General features: G+C 42.4%; 1 protein-coding gene across 1 annotated transcript in view; it reads right to left on the reverse strand.

The window, feature by feature from the left end:
* Nucleotides 1–27,457, reverse strand: part of l(2)05287 (WD repeat-containing protein l(2)05287) — a 188,534-nt gene that overhangs the window by 20,411 nt on the left and 140,666 nt on the right. The window contains exons 13-14 of the mRNA XM_071663178.1: nt 3,196–3,356; nt 2,600–2,824 (exon numbers count right to left, since the gene is read on the reverse strand). Of these exons, the coding sequence (XP_071519279.1) occupies nt 2,600–2,824; nt 3,196–3,356 (386 nt within the window). The remainder of the gene's footprint in view (nt 1–2,599; nt 2,825–3,195; nt 3,357–27,457) is intronic.

Here is a 27,457-nt window from a genome sequence, read left to right on the forward strand (position 1 = left end):
AGAGAAAGGTACAAGAGGTGAAAAAGAGGGCAAATGAGAGTTGGGGTGAGAGAGTATCATTAAATCTTAGGGAGAATAAAAAAATATTTTGGAAGGAGGTAAATAAAGTGCGTAAGACAAGGGAACAAATGGGAACTTCAGTGAAGGGGGCTAATGGGGAGGTGATAACAAGTAGTGGTGATGGGAGAAGATGGAGTGAGTATTTTGAAGGTTTGTTGAATGTGTTTGATGATAGAGTGGCAGATATAGGTTGTTTTGGTCAAGGTGGTGTGCAAAGTGAGAGGGTTAGGGAAAATAATTTGGTAAACAGAGAAGAGGTAGTAAAAGCTTTGCGGAGGATGAAAGCCGGCAAGGCAGCGGGTTTGGATGGTATTGCAGTGGAATCTATTAAAAAAGGGGCGACTGTATTGTTGACTGGTTGGTAAGGTTATATAATGTATGTATGATTCATGGTGAGGTGCTTCAGGATTGGCGGAATGCTTACATAGTGCCATTGTACAAAGGCAAAGGGGACAAAGGTGAGTGCTCAAATTACAGAGGTATGAATTATGTACATGTGTATAAATGTATATGTCTGTGTGTGTATATATATGTGTACATTGAGATGTATAGGTATGTATATTTGCATGTGTGGACGTGTATGTATACACATGTGTATGAGGGTGGGTTGGGCCATTTCTTTTGTCTGTTTTCTTGCGCTACTTTGCAAACGCGGGAGACAGCGACAAATCAAAATAAATAAATATAAATAAAGTTTGTTGAGTATTCCTGGGAAATTATATGGGAGGGTATTTATTGAGAGGGTGAAGGCATGTACAGAGCATCAGATTGGGGAAGAGCAATGTGCTTTCAGAAGTGGTAGAGGATGTGTGGATTAGGTGTTTGCTTTGAAGAATGTACGTGAGAAATACTTAGAAAAGCAAATGGATTTGTATGTAGCATTTCTGGATCTGGAGAAGGCATATGGTACAGTTGATAGAGATGCTCTATGAAAGGTATTAAGAATATACATGGTGTGGGAGGCAAGTTGTTAGAATCAGTGAAAAGTTTTTATCGAGGATGAAAGGCATGTGTACGTGGAGGAAGAGAGGAAAGTGATTGGTTCTCAGCGAATGTAGGTTTGCGGCAGGGGTGTGTGATGTCTCCATGGTTGTTTAATTTGTTTATGGATGGGGTTGTTAGGGAGGTGAATGCAAGAGTTTTGGAAAGAGGGGTAAGTATGCAATCTGTTGTGGATGAGAGAGCTTGGGAAGTGAGTCAGTTGTTGTTCACTGATGATACAGTGCTGGTGGCTGATTCATGTGAGAAACTGCAGAAACTGGTGACTGAGTTTGGTAAAGTGTGTGAAAGAAGAAAGCTGAGAGTAAATGTGAATAAGAGCAAGGTTATTAGGTACAGTAGGGTCGAGGGACAAGTCACTGGGAGGTAAGTTTGAATGGAGAAAAACTGAAGTGAAGAGTTTTAGATATCTGGGAGTGGATTTGGCAGCGGATGGAACTACGGAAGCAGAAGTGAATCATAGGGTGGGGGAGGGGGTGAAAGTTCTGGGAGCGTTGAGAATGTGTGGAAGTCGAGAGCATTATCTCGGAAAGCAAAAATGGGTATGTTTGAAGGAATAGTGGTTCCAACAATGTTATATGGTTGTGAGGCGTGGGCTATAGATAGAGTTGTGTAGAGGAGGGTGGATGTGCTGGAAATGAGATGTTTGCGGACATTATGTGGTGTGAGGTGGTTTGATCGAGTAAGTAATAATAGGGTAAGAGAGATGTGTGGTAATAAAAAGAGTGTGGTTGAGAGAGCAGAGGAGGGTGTTTTCAAATGGTTTGCTCATATGGAGAGAAAGAGTGAGGAAAGATTGACCAAGAGGATATGTGTCAGAGGTGGAGGGAACGAGAAGTGGGAGACCAAATTGGAGGTGGAAAGATGGAGTGAAAAAGATTTTGAGTGATCGGGGCCTGAACATGCAGGAGGGTGAAAGGCGTGGAAGGAATAGAAAATTGGAACAATGTGGTATACCAGGGTCGACATGCTGTCAATGGATTGAACCAGGGCATGTGAAGCATCTGGGGTAAACCATGGAAAGTTCTGTGGGGCCTGGATGTGGAAAGGGAGCTGTGGTTTCGATGCATTATTACATGACAGCTAGAGTCTGAGTGTGAAAGAATGTGGCCTTTGGTGTCTTTTCCTAGTGCTACCTCACGCACATAAGGGGGGAGGGGGTTGTTACTTCATGTGTGGCGGGGTGGCAATGAAATGAATAAAGGCAGACAGTATGAATTATGTACATGTGTATATATGTATATGTCTGTGTGTGTATATATATGTATACAGTGAGATGTATAGGTATGTATATTTGCTTGTGTGGACGTGTATGTATATACATGTGTATGTGGGTGGGTTGGGCCATTCTTTCATCTGTTTCCTTGTGGTACCTAGCTAACGCGGGAGACAGCGACAAAGCAAAATAAACATAAAAAAATATATATATATATTTCTTAACTCCTATATGTCTAACTGTGAATATTTAGATATATTAGAATAATATTTATAGAATTATGATAAAAAATGACATCAACAACTCACGATAAAGCACACTCACATTCTGTATAAAACCAGCTGCTTTTTCCTGTTGAACCCCAAAAGCAGCTGAAACTGAAACACTGGACTCCTCACTGGCATGGGAGGCATGTGTCTGGGCAACAAGAGCGGCAAATGGGGTAGGTGTAGGACGTGCTTCTGTGTCTTGCACTAACTTTTTCACACAACCTGCTATTCTGTCATTGGCTGAACTTATATCTGCACCCACCTCAAGAACCTGCAGTGTCTGATGAAGAAAAATGTTAAAATATTATATGACTGTATTCCAATGGGATATTCAAGAAGCATTTCTTTTAAAAAGTTGAAAGTGATGAGTACACTAATATTATCAGTGTTACTCAACAAGGAATACACAATTAATACATCTCTACATTACAATAATGGAAATGAGGAGAAATTATACAAGTTACACATCTTTTGCATGTTGTAGAAGGCAGCTAAGAGAGATGGAAGCATCCCTTCCACTAATATCATTTTGTAAAAGTAGGAAAAGAAGGAGCAAAGTAAGGGCTTTTTTTTGAAGGCTCCATACCTTGTGCTACCTAGCTAAGGCAAAAACAAAGCAAGCTGATATGAACTAAATAAAACAACACAAACCTGGTCTTCTGTGATATATATCAAAGTACTCTGCTCATTCCAAGGTGCACTTGAATCAAATTTCTTCAGGCGAGGTATAAAGGCTGCAGAGACTGCAGGAGTCTTGCAAATGTTCTGCTGCCAAGAAACCAACTCACTGCTTCGTGGTTCAAATACAAGAACTGCAATGATGAATAACAGGTATGAAATTGGGGAATGGTTTATCTTTATAAACAACCAAATTATTATACACACCATAATAAGATGTCACCTTAATGCCCACAGTATTTCACTTTCCTGTTTATCCCTTATGAATAAACTTGTATGTTATCAGCTTTATCATATTACCAAGAAACCTTTTTATGGGGCTCCTACAGCTCTGAGGCTGCACTACATGCAGTAGCAAGCAACACTTGGATTCCTGTTGAGGAGACATCCCTCAATAAGACTACTCCTTTTCATCCACTGACAGAGATACAGCCTTGCTAAAGGCGACCATTCACTCCAATTGTAACCACATACAGGTGAAGCTTAACCACATCCTTGTGTAAAGCCTACATACCTTTACATTCCTAACCCAGGAATCCCCTTTTATATAAATCTATCAATTTCATTCATAAAACTATCATAGGACCTCTTTCTAAGAAAGGCCTGATGTTACCCAGGTCTTTCTAGAGACTACTGCAACCAGAGACTGCACTACTTCCTGTAGTACAGATAAGTGGACTCCTTTGGAGTGAGAAAGTGAGAAGCTTATCAATAAAACTTTACTCCTAATGATAAAGCTTTGCCAAAGGTAATTTTCACTCACTATCTAACCTCATGTAAGCTGGGTACAGTTATCATTTTTGTTTTCTCATACCTGATTGCTGTTTCGTGTGTCTGCAAGGTAGCGCCTGGAAGCAGATAAAGACACATCCACTCACATACACACATTATTATGTAAAAGCACATACATGTACATATACATATAGCTATTCCCTGACATATGTCTGAGTTCCATTCCAACCAACCCAATGGACCTTGAAATGGACGTAATTCAGATGAGATATGCTATGATATACACAATGCTGGGATATCATCTGAGAGTCACTATTATATGCAAGCAGCCGTTAGCACTGGCAGACATGTGATCGAGCATAATCTTTATATTTACAAATATTTTTTCAAGACAAGGGAGCAAATGGGAACTTCAGTGAAGGGTGCAAATGGGGAGGTGATAACAAGTAGTGGTGATGTGAGAAGGAGATGGAGTGAGTATTTTTGAAGGTTTGTTGAATGTGTTTGATGATAGAGTGGCAGATATAGGATGTTTTGGTCGAGGTGGTATGCAGAGTGAGAGGGTTAGGGAAAATGATTTGGTAAACAGAGAAGAGGTAGTAAAAGCTTTGCGGAAGATGAAAGCCGGCAAGGCAGCAGGTTTGGATGGTACTGTAGTGGAATTTATTAAAAAAGGGGGTGACTGTATTGTTGACTGGTTGGTAAGGTTATATGATGTATGTATGACTCATGGTGAGGTGCCTGAGGATTGGCGGAATGAGTATATAGTGCAATTGTACAAAGGCAAAGGGGATAAGAGTAAGTGCTCAAATTACAGAGGTATAAGTTTGTTGAGTATTCCTGGTAAATTATATGGGAGGGTATTGAGTGAGAGGGTGAAGGCATGTACAGAGCATCAGATTGGGGAAGAGCAGTGTGGTTTCAGAAGTGGTAGAGGATGTGTGGATCAGGTGTTTGCTTTGAAGAATGTATGTGAGAAATACTTAGAAAAGCAAATGGATTTGTATGTAGCATTTATGGATCTGGAGAAGGCATATGACAGAGATGCTCTGTGGAAGGTATTAAGAATATATGGTGTGGGAGGCAAGTTGTTAGAAGCAGTGAAAAGTTTTTATCAAGGATGTAAGGCATGTGTACGTGTAGGAAGAGAGGAAAGTGATTGGTTCTCAGTGAATGTAGGTTTGTGGCAGGGGTGTGTGATATCTCCATGGTTGTTTAATTTGTTTATGGATGGGGTTGTTAGGGAGGTGAATGCATGAGTTTTGGAAAGAGGGGCAAGTATGAAGTCTGTTGTGGATGAGAGAGCTTGGGAAGTGAGTCAGTTGTTGTTCGCTGATGATACAGCGCTGGTGGCTGATTCATGTGAGAAACTGCAGAAGCTGGTGACTGAGTTTGGTAAAGTGTGTGAAAGAAGAAAGGTAAGAGTAAATGTGAATAAGAGCAAGGGTATTAGGTACAGTAGGGTTGAGGGTCAAGTCAATTGGGAGGTAAGTTTGAATGGAGAAAAACTGGAGGAAGTAAAGTGTTTTAGATATCTGGGAGTGGATCTGGCAGCAGATGGAACCATGGAAGCGGCAGTGAATCATAGGGTGGGTAAGGGGGCGAAAATCCTGGGAGCCTTGAAGAATGTGTGGAAGTCGAGAACATTATCTCGGAAAGCAAAAATGGGTATGTTTGAGGGAATAGTGGTTCCAACAATGTTGTATGATTGCGAGGCGTGGGCTATGGATAGAGTTGTGTGCAGGAGGGTGGATGTGCTGGAAATGAGATGTTTGAGGACAATGTGTGGTGTGAGGTGGTTTGATCGAGTAAGTAATGTAAGGGTAAGAGAGATGTGTGGAAATAAAAAGAGCGTGGTTGAGAGAGCAGAAGAGGGTGTTTTGAAATGGTTTGGGCACATGGAGAGAATGTGTGAGGAAAGATTGACCAAGAGGATATATGTGTCGGAGGTGGAGGGAACGAGGAGAAGTGGGAGACCAAACTGGAGGTGGAAAGATGGAGTGAAAAAGATTTTGAGTGATCGGGGCCTGAACATGCAGGAGGGTGAAAGGCGGGCAAAGAATAGAGTGAATTGGATCGATGTGGTATACCGGGGTTGACGTGCTGTCAGTGGATTGAATCAGGGCATGTGAAGCGTCTGGGGTAAACCATGGAAAGTTGTGTGGGGCCTGGATGTGGAAAGGGAGCTGTGGTTTTGGGCATTATTGCGTGACAGCTGGAGACTGAGTGTGAACGAATGGGGCCTTTGTTGTCTTTTCTTAGTGCTACCTCGCACACATGAGGGGGGGAGTGGGATGGTATTCCATGTGTGGCGAGGTGGCGATGGGAATAAATAGAGGCAGACAGTGTGAATTGTGTGCATGGGTATATATGTATGTGTCTGTGTGTGTATATATATGTATACATTGAGATGTATAGGTATGTACATTTGCGTGTGTGGGCGTGTGTGTGTGTACATTGTGTATGGGGGTGGGTTGGGCCATTTCTTTTGTCTGTTTCCTTGTGCTACCTCGCAAACGCGGGAGACAGCGACAAAGCAAAATAAATAAATTATAAAAAAAATGAAATATATACTTTTTTAATTTATATTTTTTCCAGTTGTATTATGGATAGTCGTAAGTCATATCAGTCATAAGTAGGGGATCAGGTATATATATTATCTATTTTATATAATTTATCATTATCCTTTATTGCCGTTTCCTGCATCAGTGAGGTAGTGTCTGGAACTACATGAAGAAAGACCCATCCACTCATATACACATACACACCCATATACACATGTACATACACAACCATATACATATATATATATACACATGTGCATATTCATACTCGCTTGCCTTCATCCTTCCCCGGCGCCAACCTGCCCACAGGGAATATCCTTGCCATCCCTTGCATCAGCCAGGCAGTGCCAGGAAAACAGAACAAAAAGGCCACATTCGTTCACACTCAGACTCTAGCTGTCAGGTGTAATGCACCAAAACCACAGCTCCCTATCCACATCCAGGCCCCCAAGACCTTTCCATGGTTTACCCCATACGTTTCACATGCCCTGGTTCAGTCCACTGACAGCATGTCGACCCCTGTATACCACATTGTTACAATTCACTCTATTCCTTGAATGCCTCTCACCCTCCTACATGGCCATACTTGCTTGCAATCTTCCATTCCCGATGCCATCCCAACCCAAAGGAAACGCAAAAGCATGAAAGAAAGGAAAAAATATTATCATTATATTATCATACTTTATGGCTGTTTCCCATGTTAGTGAGGTAATGTCAGGAAACATGAAAAGAGACTCATCCACTCTCATATACATATATACACATATAGGCATATGCACTTACATCTACATATATACACATACTGTACTTACATACACATTTATTTATTCATTTATTATACTTTGTCACTGTCTCCTGCATTAGCAAGGTAGCGCAAGGAAACAGACGAAAGAATGGCCCAACCCACCCACATACACATGTATATAAATACATGTCCACACACGCACATATACATACCTATACATCTCAACGTATACATATATATACACACAGACATATACATACATATATATATATATATATATATATATATATATATATATATATATATATATTTTTTTTTTTTGCCGCTGTCTCCCGCGTTTGCGAGGTAGCGCAAGGAAACAGACGAAAGAAATGGCCCAACCCACCCCCATACACATGTATATACATACGTCCACACACGCAAATATACATACCTACACACACACATATATATATATATATATATATATATATATTTTTTTTTTTCTTTTTATACTTTGTCGCTGTCTCCCGCGTTTGCGAGGTAGCGCAAGGAAACAGACGAAAGAAATGGCCCAACCCCCCCCCATACACACGTATATACATACATCCACACACGCAAATATACATACCTACACAGCTTTCCATGGTTTACCCCAGACGCTTCACATGCCTTGATTCAATCTACTGACAGCACATCAACCCCGGTATACCACATCGCTCCAATTCACTCTATTCCTTGCCCTCCTTTCACCCTCCTGCATGTTCAGGCCCCGATCACACAAAATCTTTTTCACTCCATCTTTCCACCTCCAATTTGGTCTCCCTCTTCTCCTCGTTCCCTCCACCTCCGACACATATATCCTCTTGGTCAATCTTTCCTCACTCATTCTCTCCATGTGCCCAAACCACTTCAAAACACCCTCTTCTGCTCTCTCAACCACGCTCTTTTTATTTCCACACATCTCTCTTACCCTTACGTTACTCACTCGATCAAACCACCTCACACCACACATTGTCCTCAAACATCTCATTTCCAGCACATCCATCCTCCTGCGCACAACTCTATCAATAGCCCACGCCTCGCAACCATACAACATTGTTGGAACCACTATTCCTTCAAACATACCCATTTTTGCTTTCCGAGATAATGTTCTCGACTTCCACACATTCTTCAAGGCCCCCAGAATTTTCGCCCCCTCCCCCACCCTATGATCCACTTCCGCTTCCATGGTTCCATCCGCTGCCAGATCCACTCCCAGATATCTAAAACACTTCACTTCCTCCAGTTTTTCTCCATTCAAACTCACCTCCCAATTGACTTGACCCTCAACCCTACTGTACCTAATAACCTTGCTCTTATTCACATTTACTCTTAACTTTCTTCTTCCACACACTTTACCAAACTCAATCACCAGCTTCTGCAGTTTCTCACATGAATCAGCCACATGTACATACATGTATATACATGTACATAATTCATACTGTCTGCCCTTACTCATTCCCATTGTCACCCTGCCACACATGAAATGACAATCTCCTCCCCCCACATGTGTGTGAGGTAGCACTAGGAAAAGACAAGGGCCACATTCGTTCACAGTCTGTCTTTAGCTGTCATGTATAATGCACCAAAACCACAGCTTCCTTTCCAAATCCAGGCCCCACAGAATTTTCCATGGTTTACCCCAGACACTTCACATGCCCTGGTTCAATCCATTGACAGCATGCCGACCCTGGTATACCACATTGTACCAATTCACTCTATTCCTTGCACGCCTTTCACCCTCCTGCATGTTCAGGCCCCGATCACTCAAAATCTTTTTCACTCCATCTTTACACCTCCAATTTGGTCTCCCACTTCTCGTTCCCTCCACCTCTGACACATATATATCCTCTTTGTCAATCTTTCCTCACTCATTCTCTCCATGTGACCAAACCATTTCAAAACACCCTTTTCTGCTCTCTCAACCACACTCTTTTTATTACCACACATCTCTCTTACCCTTTCATTACTTACTAGATAAAACCACCTCACACCACATATTGTCCTCAAACATCTCATTTCCAACACTTTACACCCTCCTCCGCACAACTCTATCTATAGCCCATGCCTCACAACCATATAACATTGTTGGAACCACTATTCCTTCAAACGTACCCAGTTTTGCGTTCCGCAATAACATTCTCGCCTTCCAAATATACATACATACATAAATATACATATGACTCACAACCATATAATATTGTTGGAACTACTATCCTTTCAAAAATACCCATTTTTGTTCTCTGAGATTGATAATGTTCTCTCTCTCCACCACACATTCTTCATTGCTTCCAGAACCTTCACCCCCTCTCCCAACCTGACTCACTTCTCTGCTTCCATGGTTACATTAACTTTTAAGTCCACTTCCAGATACCTAAAACACTTCACATCCTACAATTTTTCTCCACTCAAACTTACATCCCATTCAGCATGTCCCTCAACCCTGCTGAACCTAGTAACCTTGCTCTTATTCACATTACTCTCAACTTTCTCCCTTCACACACTTTTCCAAACTCAGTCACCAACTTCTGTAGTTTCTCTCTCACTCACTTCCCTGGCATTCTCATTCCCAACAGACCACCTCATCCATAAACAAATCAAACAATTACAGTGCCAACGAACACCTTTACTGCAGACTCAACCTTCACTGGGAACCATTCACTCTCCTCTCTTCCCACACATGCACATGCCTTACATCCTTGATGAAAACATTTAACTGCTTCTAGCATCTTACCTCCCAAATCATATACTCTTAAAATCTTCCACAAAGCATCAACCCTATCATATTCCATCTCCAGATCCATAAATGCCATATACAAGTCCATGTGTTTTTCTAAAATTTCTCACACACAATCTTCAAAGCAAACAACAGATGCACACATCTACCACTTCTGACATCACACTGCTCCTCCCCAATTTGATGCTCTAGACATGTCTTCACCTTCTCAATCAATACCCTCCTATACAATTTACCAGGTACATTCAACAGACTTATGCCTCTGTAGTTTGAACACTCACCTTTATCCCCTTTGCCTAATACAGTGGTACTATAAATGCATTCTGTCAGTCCTCAGACACTTCACCATGATCCATATATACACTGAATATCATTACCAACCAATCAACAACACATTCATCCCCTTTCTTATCTAATTCAACTGCAATAACATCAACTCCTGCCATCTTGCCCTATTTCATCTTCCACAAGGCTTTCACTACCTCTTCTCTCTTCATCAAACCACTCTCCATGACTGTCTCACTTCACCTACTGCCCTAACCAAAAACACCCCATATCTGCCACTCTTTCATCAGATGCATTTAATAATCCTTCAAAATACTCACTCCATCTCCTCCTCACTCCATCACTACCTTTTATCCTCCCATTTTGCCCCCTTCACTGATGTTCTCATATGTTCTCTTGTCTTTCACACATTATTTACCTCCTTGTAAAACATCTTTTCAGTCTCCCTAAAGTTTAATGATACTCTCTCACCCTAACTCTCATTTGTTCTCTTTTCAACCCCTGTGCCTTCCTCTTAACCTCCTACTGCTTTCTCTTATAAATTTCATAATCATCTGCACTACTACTTTGTAAGTATTGTCCAATTGCCTTTCTTTTCTCTTTCACTAGCAACTTTATTTCTTCATCCCACAACTCACTACCCTTTCTAATCTGCCCACCTACTACCTTTTGCTTGCCACATGCATCTCTTGCACATGCTATCACTGCTTCCCTAAATACCTCCCATTCCTCATCCACTACCCTCACTTGATTTGCTATCACTTTTATCATACTACACTCAATCTCTCCTGATATTTCTTCACACAAGTCTCCTTTCCAAGCTCACTTACTTTCACCTCTCTCTTCTCCCAGACATTATCTCCACTTTTTCGAAAACCTCTACAAATCTTCACCCTTGCCTATACAAGATAGTGATCAGAATCCCACCAGCTGCCTCTCTCAGCAGACTTACATCCAAAAGTCTCTCTTTTACACACCTATAAATCAATACATAATCTAATAATGCCTGTAGACCATCTCTCCTACTCATATATGCATACTTGTGTATATCTATTTTTTCATACCAAGGTATTACCAATAGAGTCTTTTTTCAATAGTCTTTTTTTAGCACACAACTCCACAAACTCCTCACCATTTTCATTTATAACAATGAATACCTCATGGGAACCAATCATACCCCCCACTTACCTGCGCATTTAAATCACCCATTACTAATACTCGGTCTCATGCACTAAAACTGCTGACAATCACTCAGCTGTTCCCAAAGCAATTGCCTCTTAATGATCTTTCTTCTCATGGTTGGGTGCATAAGCACCAATAATCACTCTTTTCTCGCCATCCAATTTCAGTTTTACCCAAATCAATCTACACTTTACTTACTTACACTCTATCACACACTCCCACAACTCTTGCTTCAAGAGTAACTCTACTCCTTCCTTAGCTTTTTTCCCCACACCAATCTGACTCTACTCCCAAGACATTTCCAATCCATTCTTCTCCTTTACCCTTGAGCTTCATTTCACTTAAGAGTAAGAATATCCAGGTTCCTTTGCTGAAACATACTACCCATCTCTTCTCTCTTCTTGTCTTGGTTACATCAACACACATTCAGACACCTTGATCTGAGCCTTTGAGGGGATGAGCTTTCTCCACTTGGCTACTTCTTGTTTCCTCTTTTAGAAAATGAAATACAAGAAGGGGAGGGTTTCCAGTCCCTGGCTCCTGTCCCCTTTAGTCAACTTCTACAACATGTGAGGAATAAGGAGGTGGAATTCTTTCTCCCCTAAACTCCTGCCATAAGACTGTGACATACTCTCACCCGCAAGCCGAGATCCCCTACCTCAGGGATTTCAATTTTCACCATAGGAAATAGATGAATTCCTCCAATACAGATGGTAGAGGGACTGAAGCCCTCACATTCTTCATTCTCAGTGATCTACAGCAAATCATCTCCCACCCTACCCATGTACCTGACCACTGTGACCACTCCTAATATTCTGCAATTGTTTTTCACCTCTAGTACATCTCGTTGTAAATACACAATCTTGCCCCCAATTGGTTCCTCTGATCATATTCTCATGAGTGTATCTATTCTATTGGCACCTCTCCCTCCAGCAGCCCTTTCTAGGCGTAAATTATAGCACCTGGACAAAGCTGACTGGAATAACTTATGTAATGTCTCTTCTGACTTTCCTTGGGTAAATTAATGCTATTTATGTGGTAATGCTTCTGTTTCCACCAAATGCATAGCAGAGATTATACTTGTGGGAACGGAAACATTTATCACCTCTTCCTCCAAAACGACTTCATCCATGATTCAACTGTTCCTGTTCTGAGGCCATTAAGACAATGAATCATGCATGTCAGGCTTGGAAAAGTGCTCCTTCCTCAGGATCCCATTCAGCTTCTATCACTGCGGGCAATCGCTGCAAGCACGTTAACAGTGAGGCGAAGCATTCCTTTATTCAAAGGAAGTGCAATAACCTCTCCTCATCATCAACTGATATGTCTTTCTGGTCTTTAGATAAGGGAATCTCCAACAACTTCAGTCACTTTACCTTTCTTTCACTTTTCTCTTCTGACAGTACTTTTGCTGTCTCTCTCATTGACAAAGCAACTCTCTCTGTTCCCTGTTTCTTCTCCAACTCCACCTTGGATCATCCATAACATTCCTTCACCCCAATGTTCCTCTTACTATCTTAAAATCCTATGCCTCTTCCCGTAATCTCTTTTTGGACTGTCCGAAAAGCGATTCTTTCACTGGACAAATGCAAGGCTTATGGTCCTGATGGCATCCATCCCCATGTACTGAATGAGTGTGCCTCTGAACCTGTGCTTGCTCATCTGTTCAGTTTCTGCTTAAAAACCAAAACTCTTCCTTCTCCTGGGAAACATGCATTGATACATTCCATCCCTGAGAAGGGTGACCATTCTGACCCCTCTAACTATCATCCTATTGCTTTGACATCTGCCATTTCCAAACTCTTTGAATTCCTCCTCAACTCCCATACCCTTACACGCTTTGAAAATCAGTCTTCTCTCTGATCACCAGTTTGGCTTCCGCAATGCGAGATCTGCTGGTGATATTCTTTCCGATCTTACTAATGTCTGTTATGCGTAGTTGCCCTTGATATATCTAAGGCTTTTGACAGGGTGTGGCATTGGGGTTTCATCTCCAAGCTACCCTCTTTTGTTTTCTCTTTCTCTCTTTTTTTCCTTCATATCTAGCTTCCTCTCTGCTGATCTATCTCTATGGTTGTTGAAGGATCAGCCTTCCCCCTTTCCTCCATCAACAACGGCGTCCCTTAAGTTTCTGTTCTGCTCCCTACACTTTTTCTCCTTTTTTCAATGATTTCCTCCCCTCCACAAATTATCCAATGCCCTCATACACTGATGACTCAACACTACATTCATCCTCATCATTCAATTCTGCTCCCTCTTCTTTCATTCGATCTGCATCTCATCTTGACACAACTTCATCAATAAACTCATGACTTGGACAAGGTATGTCAGAGAGGTATGCAAAATCTCATGAAGTTTAGTGCTTCAAAGACCCATTTTCTACCCATCTTTCTATTGAAAACTCCTCACAACTCTCGTCTCTCCTTTGAAGGTTCTGTAATTCCACCTCTTCCCTCAATGAACATAACTGGTATTACTGTAACATCCACTCTTTCTTGGAAACCCCAAATTACAGGAATAGCTAAGTCAGCCTCTAAAAAACTAGGTGTCCTGTTCAAATACTGAAACTTCTCTTCTGAATAGTTGCTCCTTGAATGGAGTACTGCTCTCACATTTTGGATGGTTCTAGCTCTGTATCCTTACTTGATAGAGCTCAGTCAAAAGTGATCATACTCATAAACTGTCCTAGGCTAACTTCTAAACTTGACCCCCTTGCCCTATACTATATTGTTGATTCACTTTCCCTCTTCTATAGGAATTACTTTAGTGTTTGTTCCCAAGAACTGGCTTCTTATGTGCTCCAACATCGGGTGAGACCATGCAATACTCAGAAAGCTGCTGCGTCACATAATTACTGTGTGGCGATTGGCAACTCAAGGGTGGGCCATTTTCATACCTACTTCTTTCTCCAAACATGGAAGCTTTGGAACTCTCTGCCTATTCAAGTCTTTTCCAATAACTATGATCTAACACATTTCAAAACACAGGTATTTCACATCAACCAAAATTCGTAATTACTTGTCATTTCATTTTCCATCTGATAATTCTCTCTCCATTCCAATTAAGTCCCTGCCTTGATGAAAACTTTTCTTGGACGGAAGCTTTCAACATTTTTTTTTTTTTTTGCTTTGTCGCTGTCTCCCGCGTTTGCCATATATATATATATATATATATATATATATATATATATATATATATATATATATATATATGTGGTATACCGGGGTTGACGTGCTGTCAGTGGATTGAATCAGGGCATGTGAAGTGTCTTGGGTAAACCATGGAAAGTTGTGTGGGGCCTGGATGTGGAAAGGGAGCTGTGGTTTCGGGCATTATTGCGTGGCAGCTAGAGACTAGGTGTGAACGAATGGGGCCTTTGTTGTCTTTTCCTAGTGCTACCTCGCACACATGAGGGGGGAGGGGGAAGGTATTCCATGTGTGGCGAGGTGGCGATGGGAGTGAATGGGGACAGATAGTATGAATTGTGTGCATGGGTATATATGTATGTGTCTGTGTATGTATATATATGTGTACATTGAGATGTATAGGTATGTTTATTTGCGTGTGTGGGCATGTGTGTGTATACATTGTGTATGGGGGTGGGTTGGGCCATTTCTTTTTTCTGTTTCCTTGCGCTACCTCGCAAACGCGGGAGACAGCGACAAAGCAAAATAAAAATAAAATAAATAATAAATATATCCCTGGGGATAGGGGAGAAAGAATACTTCTTAGGTATTCCCTGCGTGTCGTAGAAGGTGACTAAAAGGGAAGGGAGTGGGGGGGGGCTGGAAATCCTCCCCTCTCGTTTTCAATTTTCCGAAAGAAGGAACAGAGAAGGGGGCCAAGTGAGGATATTACCTCAAAGGCTCAGTCCTCTGTTCTTATTGCTACCTTGCTAATGCGGGAAATGGCGAATAGTAAGAAAAAAAAAATTATATATATATATATATATATATATATATATATATATATATATATATATATATTGCAAGAGTCCTGGAAAGAGGGGCAAGTATGAAGTCTGTTGGGGATGAGAGAGCTTGGGAAGTGAGTCAGTTGTTGTTCGCTGATGATACAGCGCTGGTGGCTGATTCATGTGAGAAACTGCAGAAGCTGGTGACTGAGTTTGGTAAAGTGTGTGGAAGAAGAAAGTTGAGAGTAAATGTGAATAAGAGCAAGGTTATTAGGTACAGTAGGGGTGAGGGTCAAGTCAAGTGGGAGGTGAGTTTGAATGGAGAAAAACTGGAGGAAGTGAAGTGTTTTAGATATCTGGGAGTGGATCTGTCAGCGGATGGAACCATGGAAGCGGAAGTGGATCATAGGGTGGGGGAGGGGGCGAAAATTTTGGGAGCCTTGAAAAATGTGTGGAAGTCGAGAACATTATCTCGGAAAGCAAAAATGGGTATGTTTGAGGGAATAGTGGTTCCAACAATGTTGTATGGTTGCGAGGCGTGGGCTATGGATAGAGATGTGCGCAGGAGGATGGATGTGCTGGAAATGAGATGTTTGAGGACAATGTGTGGTGTGAGGTGGTTTGATCGAGTAAGTAACGTAAGGGTAAGAGAGATGTGTGGAAATAAAAAGAGCGTGGTTGAGAGAGCAGAAGAGGGTGTTTTGAAATGGTTTGGGCACATGGAGAGAATGAGTGAGGAGAGATTGACCAAGAGGATATATGTGTCGGAGGTGGAGGGAACGAGGAGAAGAGGGAGACCAAATTGGAGGTGGAAAGATGGAGTGAAAAAGATTTTGTGTGATCGGGGCCTGAACATGCAGGAGGGTGAAAGGAGGGCAAGGAATAGAGTGAATTGGAGTCATGTGGTATACAGGGGTTGACGTGCTGTCAGTGGATTGAATCAAGGCATGTGAAGCGTCTGGGGTAAACCATGGAAAGCTGTGTAGGTATGTATATTTGCGTGTGTGGACGTGTGTATGTACATGTGTATGGGGGGGGGGGGCCATTTCTTTCGTCTGTTTCCTTGCGCTACCTCGCAAACGCGGGAGATATATATATACAAAAGAAGAGTGAATGTTGGGGTGAAGAGGGTGGTGAGAGTAAGTGAGCTTGAGAAGGAGACCTGTGTGAGGAAGTACCAGGAGAGACTGAGTACAGAATGGAAAAAGGTGAGAACAATGGAAGCAAGGAGAGTGGGGGAGGAATGGGATGTATTTAGGGAATCAGTGATGGATTGCGCAAAAGATGCTTGTGGCATGAGAAGAGTGGGAGGTGGGTTGATTAGAAAGGGTACTGAGTGGTGGGATGAAGAAGTAAGAGTATTAGTGAAAGAGAAGAGAGAGGCACTTGGACGATTTTTGCAGGGAAAAAATGCAATTGAGTGGGAGATGTATAAAAGAAAGAGACAGGAGGTCAAGAGAAAGGTGCAAGAGGTGAAAAAAAAGGGCAAATGAGAGTTGGGGTGAGAGAGTATCATTAAATTTTAGGGAGAATAAAAAGATGTTCTGGAAGGAGGTAAATAAAGTGCGTAAGACAAGGGAGCAAATGGGAACTGCAGTGAAGGGCGCAAATGGGGAGGTGATAACAAGTAGTGGTGATGTGAGAAGGAGATGGAGTGAGTATTTTGAAGGTTTGTTGAATGTGTTTGATGATAGAGTGGCAGATATAGGATGTTTTGGTTGAGGTGGTGTGCAAAATGAGAGGGTTAGGGAAAATGATTTGGTAAACAGAGAAGAGGTAGTAAAAGCTTTGCGGAAGATGAAAGCCAGCAAGGGAGCAGGTTTGGATGGTATTGCAGTGGAATTTATTAAAAAAGGGGGTGACTGTATTATTGACTAGTTGGTAAGGTTATTTAATGTATGTATGACTCATGGTGAGGTGCCTGAGGATTGGCGGAATGCGTGCATAGTGCCATTGTACAAAGGCAAAGGGGATAAGAGTGAGTGCTCAAATTACAGAGGTATAAGTTTGTTGAATATTCCTTTTAAATTATATGGGAGGGTATTGATTGAGAGGGTGAAGGTATGTACAGAGCATCAGATTGGGGAAGAGCAGTGTGGTTTCAGAAGTGGTAGAGGATGTGTGGATCAGGTGTTTGCTTTGAAGAATGTATGTGAGAAATACTTAGAAAAGCAAATGGATTTGTATGTAGCATTTATGGATCTGGAGAAGGCATATGATAGAGTTGATAGAGATGCTCTGTGGAAGGTATTAAGAATATATGGTGTGGGAGGCAAGTTGTTAGAAGCAGTGAAAAGTTTTTATCGAGGATGTAAGGCATGTGTACATGTAGGAAGAGAGGAAAGTGATTGGTTCTCAGTGAATGTAGGTTTGCGGCAGGGGTGTGTGCTGTCTCCATGGTTGTTTAATTTGTTTATGGATGGGGTTGTTAGGGAGGTGAATGCAAGAGTTTTGGAAAGAGGGGCAAGTATGAAGTCTGATGGGGATGAGAGGGCTTGGGAAGTGAGTCAGTTGTTGTTCGCTGATGATACAGCGCTGGTGGCTGATTCATGTGAGAAACTGCAGAAGCTTGTGACTAAGTTTGGTAAAGTGTGTGAAAGAAGAAAGTTAAGAGTAAATGTGAATAAGAGCAAGGTAATTAGGTACAGTAGGGTTGAGGGTCAAGTCAATTGGGAGGTAAGTTTGAATGGAGAAAAACTGGAGGAAGTAAAGTGTTTTAGATATCTGGGAGTGGATCTGGCAGTGGATGGAACCATGGAAGTGGAAGTGGATCATAGGGTGGGAGAGGGGGCGAAAATCCTGGGAGCCTTGAAGAATGTGTGGAAGTCGAGAACATTATCTCGGAAAGCAAAAATGGGTATGTTTGAAGGAATAGTGGTTCCAACAATGTTGTATGGTTGCGAGGCATGGGCTATGGATAGAGTTGTGCGCAGGAGGATGGATGTGCTGGAAATGAGATGTTTGAGGACAATGTGTGGTGTGAGGTGGTTTGATCGAGTAAGTAACGTAAGGGTAAGAGAGATGTGTGGAAATAAAAAGAGCGTGGTTGAGAGAGCAGAAGAGGGTGTTTTGAAATGGTTTGGGCACATGGAGAGAATGAGTGAGGAAAGATTGACCAAGAGGATATATGTGTCGGAGGTGGAGGGAACGAGGAGAAGTGGGAGACCAAATTGGAGGTGGAAAGATGGAGTGAAAAAGATTTTGTGTAATCGGGGCCTGAACATGCAGGAGGGTGAAAGGAGGGCAAGGAAAAGAGTGAATTGGATTGATGTGGTATACCGGGGTTGACGTGCTGTCAGTGGACAGAATCAGGGCATGTGAAGCGTCTGGGGTAAACCAGGGAAAGCTGTGTAGGTATGTATATTTGCGTGTGTGGACGTATGTATATACATGTGTATGGGGGTGGGTTGGGCCATTTCTTTCGTCTGTTTCCTTGCGCTACCTCGCAAATGCGGGAGACAGCGACAAAGCAAAGAAGAAAAAAAAGAATATATATATATATATATTTTTTTTTTTTTTTTTTTTTATACTTTGTCGCTGTCTCCCGCGTTTATATATATATATATATATATATATATATATATATATATTATCCCTGGGGATAGGGGATTAAGAATACTTCCCACGTATTCCCTGCATGTCGTAGAAGGCGACTAAAAGGGGAGGGAGCGGGGGGCTGGAAATCCTCCCCTCTCATTTTTTTTTCCAAAAGAAGGAACAGAGAATTGGGCCAGGTGAGGGTATTCCCTCAAAGGCCCAGTCCTCTGTTCTTAATGCTACCTCGCTAACGCGGGAAATGGCGAATAGTTTAAAAGAAAGAAAAGATATATATATATATATAAGGAACAGAGAAGGGGGCCAGGTGAGGATATTCCCTCAGTGGCCCAGTTCTCTGTTCTTAACGCTACCTCGCTAACGTGGGAAATGGCGAATAGTTTGAAAAAAAAAAAAAAAATATATAGGGATAGGGGATTAAGAATACTTCCCAAATATTCCCTGCGTGTCGTAGAAGGCGACTAAAAGGGGAGGGAGCGGGGGGCTGGAAATCCTCCCCTCTCGTTTTTTTTTTAATTTTCCAAAAGAAGGAACAGAGGGGACCATATATATATATATTTTTTTTAATTTTCCAAAAGAAGGAACAGAGAATTGGGCCAGGTGAGGGTATTCCCTCAAGGCCCAGTCCTCTGTTCTTAACGCTACCTCGCTAATGCGGGAAATGGCGAATAGTTTGAAAGAAAGAATATATATGTGTGTGTGTGTGTGTGTGTGTGTGTGTGTGTGTGTGTGTGTGTGGTGTGAGGTGGTTTGATCGAGTAAGTAATGTAAGGGTAAGAGAGATGTGTGGAAATAAAAAGAGCGTGGTTGAGAGAGCAGAAGAGGGTGTTTTGAAATGGTTTGGGCACATGGAGAGAATGAGTGAGGAAATATTGACCAAGAGGATATATGTGTCGGAGGTGGAGGGAACGAGGAGAAGTGGGAGACCAAATTGGAAGTGGAAAGATGGAGTGAAAAAGATTTTGTGTGATCGGGACCTGAACATGCAGGAGGGTGAAAGGAGGGCAAGGAATAGAGTGAACTGGATCGATGTGGTATACCATGGAAAGTTGTGTGGGGCCTGGATGTGGAAAGGGAGCTGTGGTTTCGGGCATTATTGCATGACAGCTGGAGACTGAGTGTGAACGAATGGGGCCTTTGTTGTCTTTTCCTAGCGCTACCTCACACACATGAGGGGGGAGGGGGATGGTATTCCATGTGTGGCGAGGTGGCAATGGGAATGAATAAAGGCAGACAGTGTGAATTGTGTGCATGGGTATATATGTATGTGTCTGTGTGTGTATATATATGTGTACATTGAGATGTATAGGTATGTATATTTGTGTGTGTGGACATGTATGTATATACATGTGTATGGGGGTGGGTTGGGCCATTTCTTTCGTCTGTTTCCTTGCGCTATATATATATATATATATATATTTTTTTTTGCTTTGTCGCTATCTCCCGCGCCTGCGAGGTAGCGCAAGGAAACAGACGAAAGAAATGGCCTAACCCACCCCCATACACATGTATAAACATACGTCCACACACGCAAATATACATACCTACACAGCTTTCCATGGTTTACCCCAGACGCTTCACATGCCCTGATTCAATCCACTGACAGCACATCAACCCCAGTATACCACATCGATCCAATTCACTCTATTCCTTGCCCTCCTTTCACCCTCCTGCATGTTCAGGCCCCGATCACACAAAATCTTTTTCACTCCATCTTTCCACCTCCAATTTGGTCTCCCACTTCTCCTCGTTCCCTCCACCTCCGACACATATATCCTCTTGGTCAATCTTTCCTCACTCATTCTCTCCATGTGCCCAAACCATTTCAAAACACCCTCTTCTGCTCTCTCAACCACGCTCTTTTCATTTCCACACATCTCTCTTACCCTTACGTTACTTACTCGATCAAACCACCTCACAACACACATTGTCCTCAAACATCTCATTTCCAGCACATCCATCCTCCTGCACACAACTCTATCCATAGCCCACGCCTCGCAACCATACAACATTGTTGGAACCACTATTCCTTCAAACATACCCATTTTTGCTTTCAGAGATAATGTTCTCGACTTCCACACATTCTTCAAGGATCACAGAATTTTTGCCCCCTCCCCCACCCTATGATCCACTTCCGCTTCCATGGTTCCATCCGCTGCCAGATCCACTCCCAGATATCTAAAACACTTTACTTCCTCCAGTTTTTCTCCATTCAAACTTACCTCCCAATTGACTTGACCCTCAACCCTACTGTACCTAATAACCTTGCTCTTATTCACATATATATAGGGGGTAGGGGAGAAAAATTACTTCCCACGCATTCCTCACGTGTCGTAGAAGACGACTAAAGGGGATGGGAGTGGGGGGCTAGAAACCCTTCCCTCCTTGTATTCTAACTTTCTAAAATGGAAAACAGGAGTCACACGGGGAGTGCTCATCCTCCTCGAAGGCTCAGATTGGGGTGTCTAAATGTGTGAGGATGTAACCAAGATGAGAAAAAAGGAGAGATAGGTAGTATGTTTGAGGAAAGGAACCTGGATGTTTTGGCTCTGAGTGAAACGAAGCTCAAGGGTAGAGGGGAACAGTGGTCTGGTAATGTCTGAGGAGTAAAGTCAGGGGTTAGGGAGAGAACAAAAGCAAGGGAAGGAGTAGCACTACTCCTGACACAGGAGTGGTGGGAGTATGTGATAGAGTGTAAGAAAGTAAACTCTACATTGATATGGGTGAAACTGAAAGTGGATGGAGAGAGATGGGTGATTATTGGTGCATATGCACCTGGGCATGAGAAGAAAGATCATGAGAGGCAAGTATTTTGGGAGCAACTGAATGAGTGTGTTAGTGGTTTTGATGCACGAGACCGGGTTATAGTGATGGGTGATTTGAATGCAAAGGTAAGTAATGTGGCAGTTGAGGGAACAATTGGTATACATGGGGTGTTCAGTGTTGTAAATGGAAATGGTGAAGAGCTTGTAGATTTATGTGCTGAAAAAGGTCTGGTGATTGGGAATAACTGGTTTAAAAAGAGAGATATACAGAAGTTTACGTATGTAAGTAGGAGAGATGGCAAGAGAGCGTTATTGGATTACGTATTAATTGATAGGCGTGCAAAAGAGAGACTTTTGGATGTTAATGTGCTGAGAGGTGCAACTGGAGGGATGTCTGATCATTATCTTGTGGAGGCGAAGGTGAAGATTTGTAGAGGTTTTCAGAAAAGAAGAGAGAATGTTGGGGTGAAGATAGTGGTGAAAGTAAGTGAGCTTGGGAAGGAGAATTGTGTGAGGAAGTACCAGGAGAGACTGAGTACAGAATGGAAAAAGGTGAGAACAAAGGAGGCAAGGGGAGTGGGGGAGGAATGGGATGTATTTAGGGAAGCAGTGATGGCTTGTGCAAAAGATGCTTGTGGCATGAGAAGCGTGGGAGGTGGGCAGATTAGAAAGGGTAGTGAGTGGTGGGATGAAGAAGTAAGATATTTAGTGAAAGAGAAGAGAGAGGCATTTGGACAATTTTTGCAGGGAAATAATGCAAATGAGTGCGAGATGTATAAGAGAAAGAGGCAGGAGGTCAAGAGAAAGGTGCAAGAGGTGAAAAAGAGGGCAAGTGAGAGTTGGGGTGAGAGAGTATCATTAAATTTTAGGGAGAATAAAAAGATGTTTTGGAAGGAGGTAAATAAAGTGCGTAAGACAAGGGAACAAATGGGAACTTCATTGAAGGGGGCTAATGGGGAGGTGATAACAAATTGTGGTGATGTGAGAAGGAGATGGAGTGAGTATTTTGAAGGTCTGTTGTATGTGCTTGATGACAGAGTGGCAGATATAGGGCGTTTTGGTTGAGGTGGTGTGGAAAGTTAGAGGGTTAGGGAAAATGATTTGGTAAATAGAGAAGAGGTAGTAAAAGCTTTGCCAAAGTTGAAAGCCGGTAAGGCAACGGGTTTGGATAGTATTGCAGTGGAATTTATTAAAATAGGGGGTGACTGTATTGTTGACTGGTTGGTGAGGTTATTTAATGTATATATGACTCATGGCGAGATGCCTGAGGATTGGCGGAATGCTTGTATAGTGCCATTGTTCAAAGGAAAGGGAATAAAAGTGAGTGCTCAAATTACAGAGGTATAAGTTTGTTGAGTATTCCAGGGAAATTATATGGGAGGGTATTGACTGAGAGGGTGAAGGCAAGTACAGAGCATCAGATTAGGGAAGAGCAGTGTAGTTTCAGAAGTGGTAGAGGATGTGTGGATCAGGTGTTTGCTTTGAAGAATGTATGTGAGAAATACTTAGAAAAGCAAATGGATTTGTATGTAGCATTTCTGGATCTGGAGAAGGCATATGATAAGAGTTGATAGAGATGCTCTGTGGAAGGTATTAAGAATATATGGTGTGGGAGGCGAGTTGTTAGAAGCAGTGAAAAGGTTTTATCGAGGATTTAAGGCATGTGTACGTGTACGAAGAGAGGAAAATGATTGGTTCTCAGTGAATGCTGGATTGCAGCAGGGGTGTGTGATGTCTCCATGGTTGTTTAATTTGTTTATGGATGGGGTTGTTAGGGAGGTGAATGGAAGAGTTTTGGAAAGAGGGGTAAGTATGCATTCTGCTGTGGATGAGAGCTTGGGAAGTGAGTCAGTTGTTGTTCGCTGAAGATACAGCGTTGATGGCTGATTCGTGTGAGAAACTGCAGAAGATGGTGACTGAGTTTGGTCAAGTGTGTGAAAGAAGAAAGCTGAGAGTAAATGTGAATAAGAGCAAGGTTATTAGGTACAGTAGGGTTGAGGGACAAGTCAATTGGGAGGTAAGTTTGAATGGAGAAAAACTGGAGGAAGTGAAGTGTTTTAGATATCTGGTAGTGGATCTGGCAGCGGATGGAACCATGGAAGCGGAAGTGAACCATAAGGTGGGGGAGGGGCGAAAGTTCTGGAAGCAATGAAGAATGCGTGGAACTTGAGAACATTATCTCAGAAAGCAAAAATGGTATGTTTGAAGGAATAGTGGTTCCAACAATGTTATATGGCTGCGAGGCATGGGCTAAAGATAGAGTTGTGCGGAAGAGGGTGGGTGTGCTGGAAATGAGATGTTTGAGGACAATATGTGGTGTGAGGTGGTTTGATCGAGTAAGTAATAACAGGGTAAGAGAGATGTGTGGTAATAAAAAGAGTGTGGTTGAGAGAGCAGAAGAGGGTGTTCTGAAATGGTTTGGGCACATGGAGAGAATGAGTGAGGAAAGATTGACTAAGAGGATATATGTGTCAGAAATGGAGGGAACGAGGAGAAGTGGGAGACCAATTGGAGGTGGAAAGATGGAGTGAAAAATATTTTGAGTGATCGGGGTCTAAACATGCAGGAGGGTGAAATGCATGCAAAGAATAGAGTGAATTGGAATGATGTGGTATACCAGGGTCGATGTGCTGTCAGTGGATTGAACCAGGGCATGCGAAGTGTCTGGGGTAAGCCATGAAAAGTTCTGTGGGGCCTTGGATGTGGAAAGGGAGTTGTGGTTTCGGTGCATTATACATGACAGCTAGATACTGAGTGTGAATGAATGTGGCCTTTGTGTCTTTCCTAGCGCTACCTCGTGCACATGGGGGGGAGGATTTGTTATTTCATGTGCGGCGGGGTGGCGATGTGAATGAATAAAGGCAGGCAGTATGAATTATGTACATGTGTATATATGTATATGTCTGTGTGTGTATATATAAGTATACATTGAGATGTATAGGTATGTATATTTGCATGTGTAGACATGTATGTGTATATACATGTGTATGTGGGTGGGTTTGGCCATTCTGTCGTCTGATTCCTTGCACTACCTCGCTAATGCAGGAGACTGCGACAAAGTAAAACAAATAAATGAATAAATATATATATGCACAAGACCGGGTTATAGTGATGGGTGATTTGAATGATAAGGCGAGTAATGTGGCAGTTGAGGGAATAATTGGTGTACATGGGATGTTTAGTGTTGTAAATGGAAATGGTGAAGAGTTTGTAGATTTGTGTGCTGAAAATGAACTGGTGATTGGGAATACCTGGTTTAAAAAGAAATATACATAAGTATACATATGTAAGTAGGAGAGACGGCCAGAGAGCGTTATTGGATTAAGTGTAAATTGATAGGCACGGGAAAGAGAGCCTTTTCGATGTTAATGCGCCGAGAGGTGCAACTGGAGGGATGTCTAATCATTATCTTGTGGAGGCGAAGGTGAACATTTGTAGAGGTTTTCAGAAAGGAAGAGAGAATGTTGGGGTGAAGAGAGTGGTGAGATTAAGTGAGCTTAGGAAGGAGACTTGTGTGAGGAAGTATCATGAAAGACTGAGTGCAGAATGGAAAAAGGCGAGAGCAAAGGACGTTAGGGAAGTGAAGGAGGAAAGGGATGTATTTAGGAAAGCAGTGATGGCTTGCGCAAAAGATGCTTGTGGCATGAGAAGCGTGGGAGGTGGGCAGATTGGAAAGGGTACAGTGGTGGGATGAAGAAGTAAGATTATTAGTGAAAGAGAAGAGAGAGGTATTTGGATGAGTTTTGCAGGGACACAGAGCAAATGACTGGGAAATGTATAAAAGAAAGAGGGAGGAGATTAAGAGAAAGGTGCAAAAGGTGAAAAAGAGGGCAAATGAGAGTTGGGTTGAGAGAGTACCATTAAATTTTACGGAGAATAAAAAGATGTTCTGGAAGGAGGTAAATAAAGTGCGTAAGACAAGGGAGCAAATGGGAACTTCGGTGAAGGGCGCAAGTGGGGAGGTGAAAACAAGTAGTGGTGATGTGAGAAGGAGATGGAGTGAGTATTTTGAAGGTTTGTTGAATGTGTTTGATGATAGAGTGGCAGATATAGGGTGTTTTGGTCGAGGTGGTGTGCAAAGTGAGAGGGTTAGGGAAAATGATTTGGTAAACAGAGAAGAGGTAGTGAAAGCTTTGCGGAAGATGAAAGCCGGCAAGGCAGCAGGTTTGGATGGTATTGCAGTGGAATTTATTAAAAAAGTGGGTGACTGTATTGTTGACTGGTTGGTAAGGTTATTTAATGTATGTATGACTCATGGTGAGGTGCCTGAGGATTGGCGGAATGCGTGCATAGTGCCATTGTACAAAGGCAAAGGGGATAAGAGTGAGTGCTCAAATTACAGAGGTATAAGTTTGTTGAGTATTCCTGGTAAATTATATGGGAGGGTATTGATTGAGAGGGTGAAGGCATGTACAGAGCATCAGATTGGGGAAGAGCAGTGTGGTTTCAGAAGTGGTAGAGGGTGTGTGGATCAGGTGTTTGCTTTGAAGAATGTATGTGAGAAATACTTAGAAAAGCAAATGGATTTGTATGTAGCATTTATGGATCTGGAGAAGGCATATGATAGAGTTGATAGAGATGCTCTGTGGAAGGTATTAAGAATATATGGTGTGGGAGGCAAGTTGTTAGAAGCAGTGAAAAGTTTTTATCGAGGATGTAAGGCATGTGTACGTGTAGGAAGAGAGGAACGTGATTGGTTCTCAGTGAATGTAGGTTTGCGGCAGGGGTGTGTGATGTCTCCATGGTTGTTTAATTTGTTTATGGATGGGGTTGTTAGGGAGGTAAATGCAAGAGTTTTGGAAAGAGGGGCAAGTATGAAGTCTGTTGGGGATGAGAGAGCTTGGGAAGTGAGTCAGTTGTTGTTCGCTGATGATACAGCGCTGGTGGCTGATTCATGTGAGAAACTGCAGAAGATGGTGACTGAGTTTGGAAAAGTGTGTGGAAGAAGAAAGTTAAGAGTAAATGTGAATAAGAGCAAGGTTATTAGGTACAGTAAGGTTGAGGGTCAAGTCAATTGGGAGGTGAGTTTGAATGGAGAAAAACTGGAGGAAGTGAAGTGTTTTAGATATCTGGGAGTGGATCTGGCAGCGGATGGAACCATGGAAGCGGAAGTGGATCATAGGGTGGGGGAGGGGGCGAAAATCCTGGGGGCCTTGAAGAATGTGTGGAAGTCGAGAACATTATCTCGGAAAGCAAAAATGGGTATGTTTGAAGGAATAGTGGTTCCAACAATGTTGTATGGTTGCGAGGCGTGGGCTATGGATAGAGTTGTGCGCAGGAGGATGGATGTGCTGGAAATGAGATGTTTGTGGACAATGTGTGGTGTGAGGTGGTTTGATCGAGTGAGTAACGTAAGGGTAAGAGAGATGTGTGCAAATAAAAAGAGCGTGGTTGAGAGAGCAGAAGAGGGTGTTTTGAAGTGGTTTGGGCACATGGAGAGGATGAGTGAGGAAAGATTGACCAAGAGGATATATGTGTCGGAGGTGGAGGGAACAAGGAGAAGAGGGAGACCAAATTGGAGGTGGAAAGATGGAGTGAAAAAGATTTTGTGTGATCGGGGCCTGAACATGCAGGAGGGTGAAAGGAGGGCTAGGAATAGAGTGAATTGGAGCGGTGTGGTATACCGGTGTTGACGTGCTGTCAGTGGATTGAAGCAGGGCATGTGAAGCGTCTGGGGTAAACCATGGAAAGCTGTGTAGGTATGTATATTTGCGTGTGTGGACGTATGTATATACA

This window comes from Panulirus ornatus, chromosome 1, assembly GCF_036320965.1.
Source record: "Panulirus ornatus isolate Po-2019 chromosome 1, ASM3632096v1, whole genome shotgun sequence".
Classification (NCBI taxonomy): Eukaryota; Metazoa; Arthropoda; class Malacostraca; order Decapoda; family Palinuridae; genus Panulirus; species Panulirus ornatus.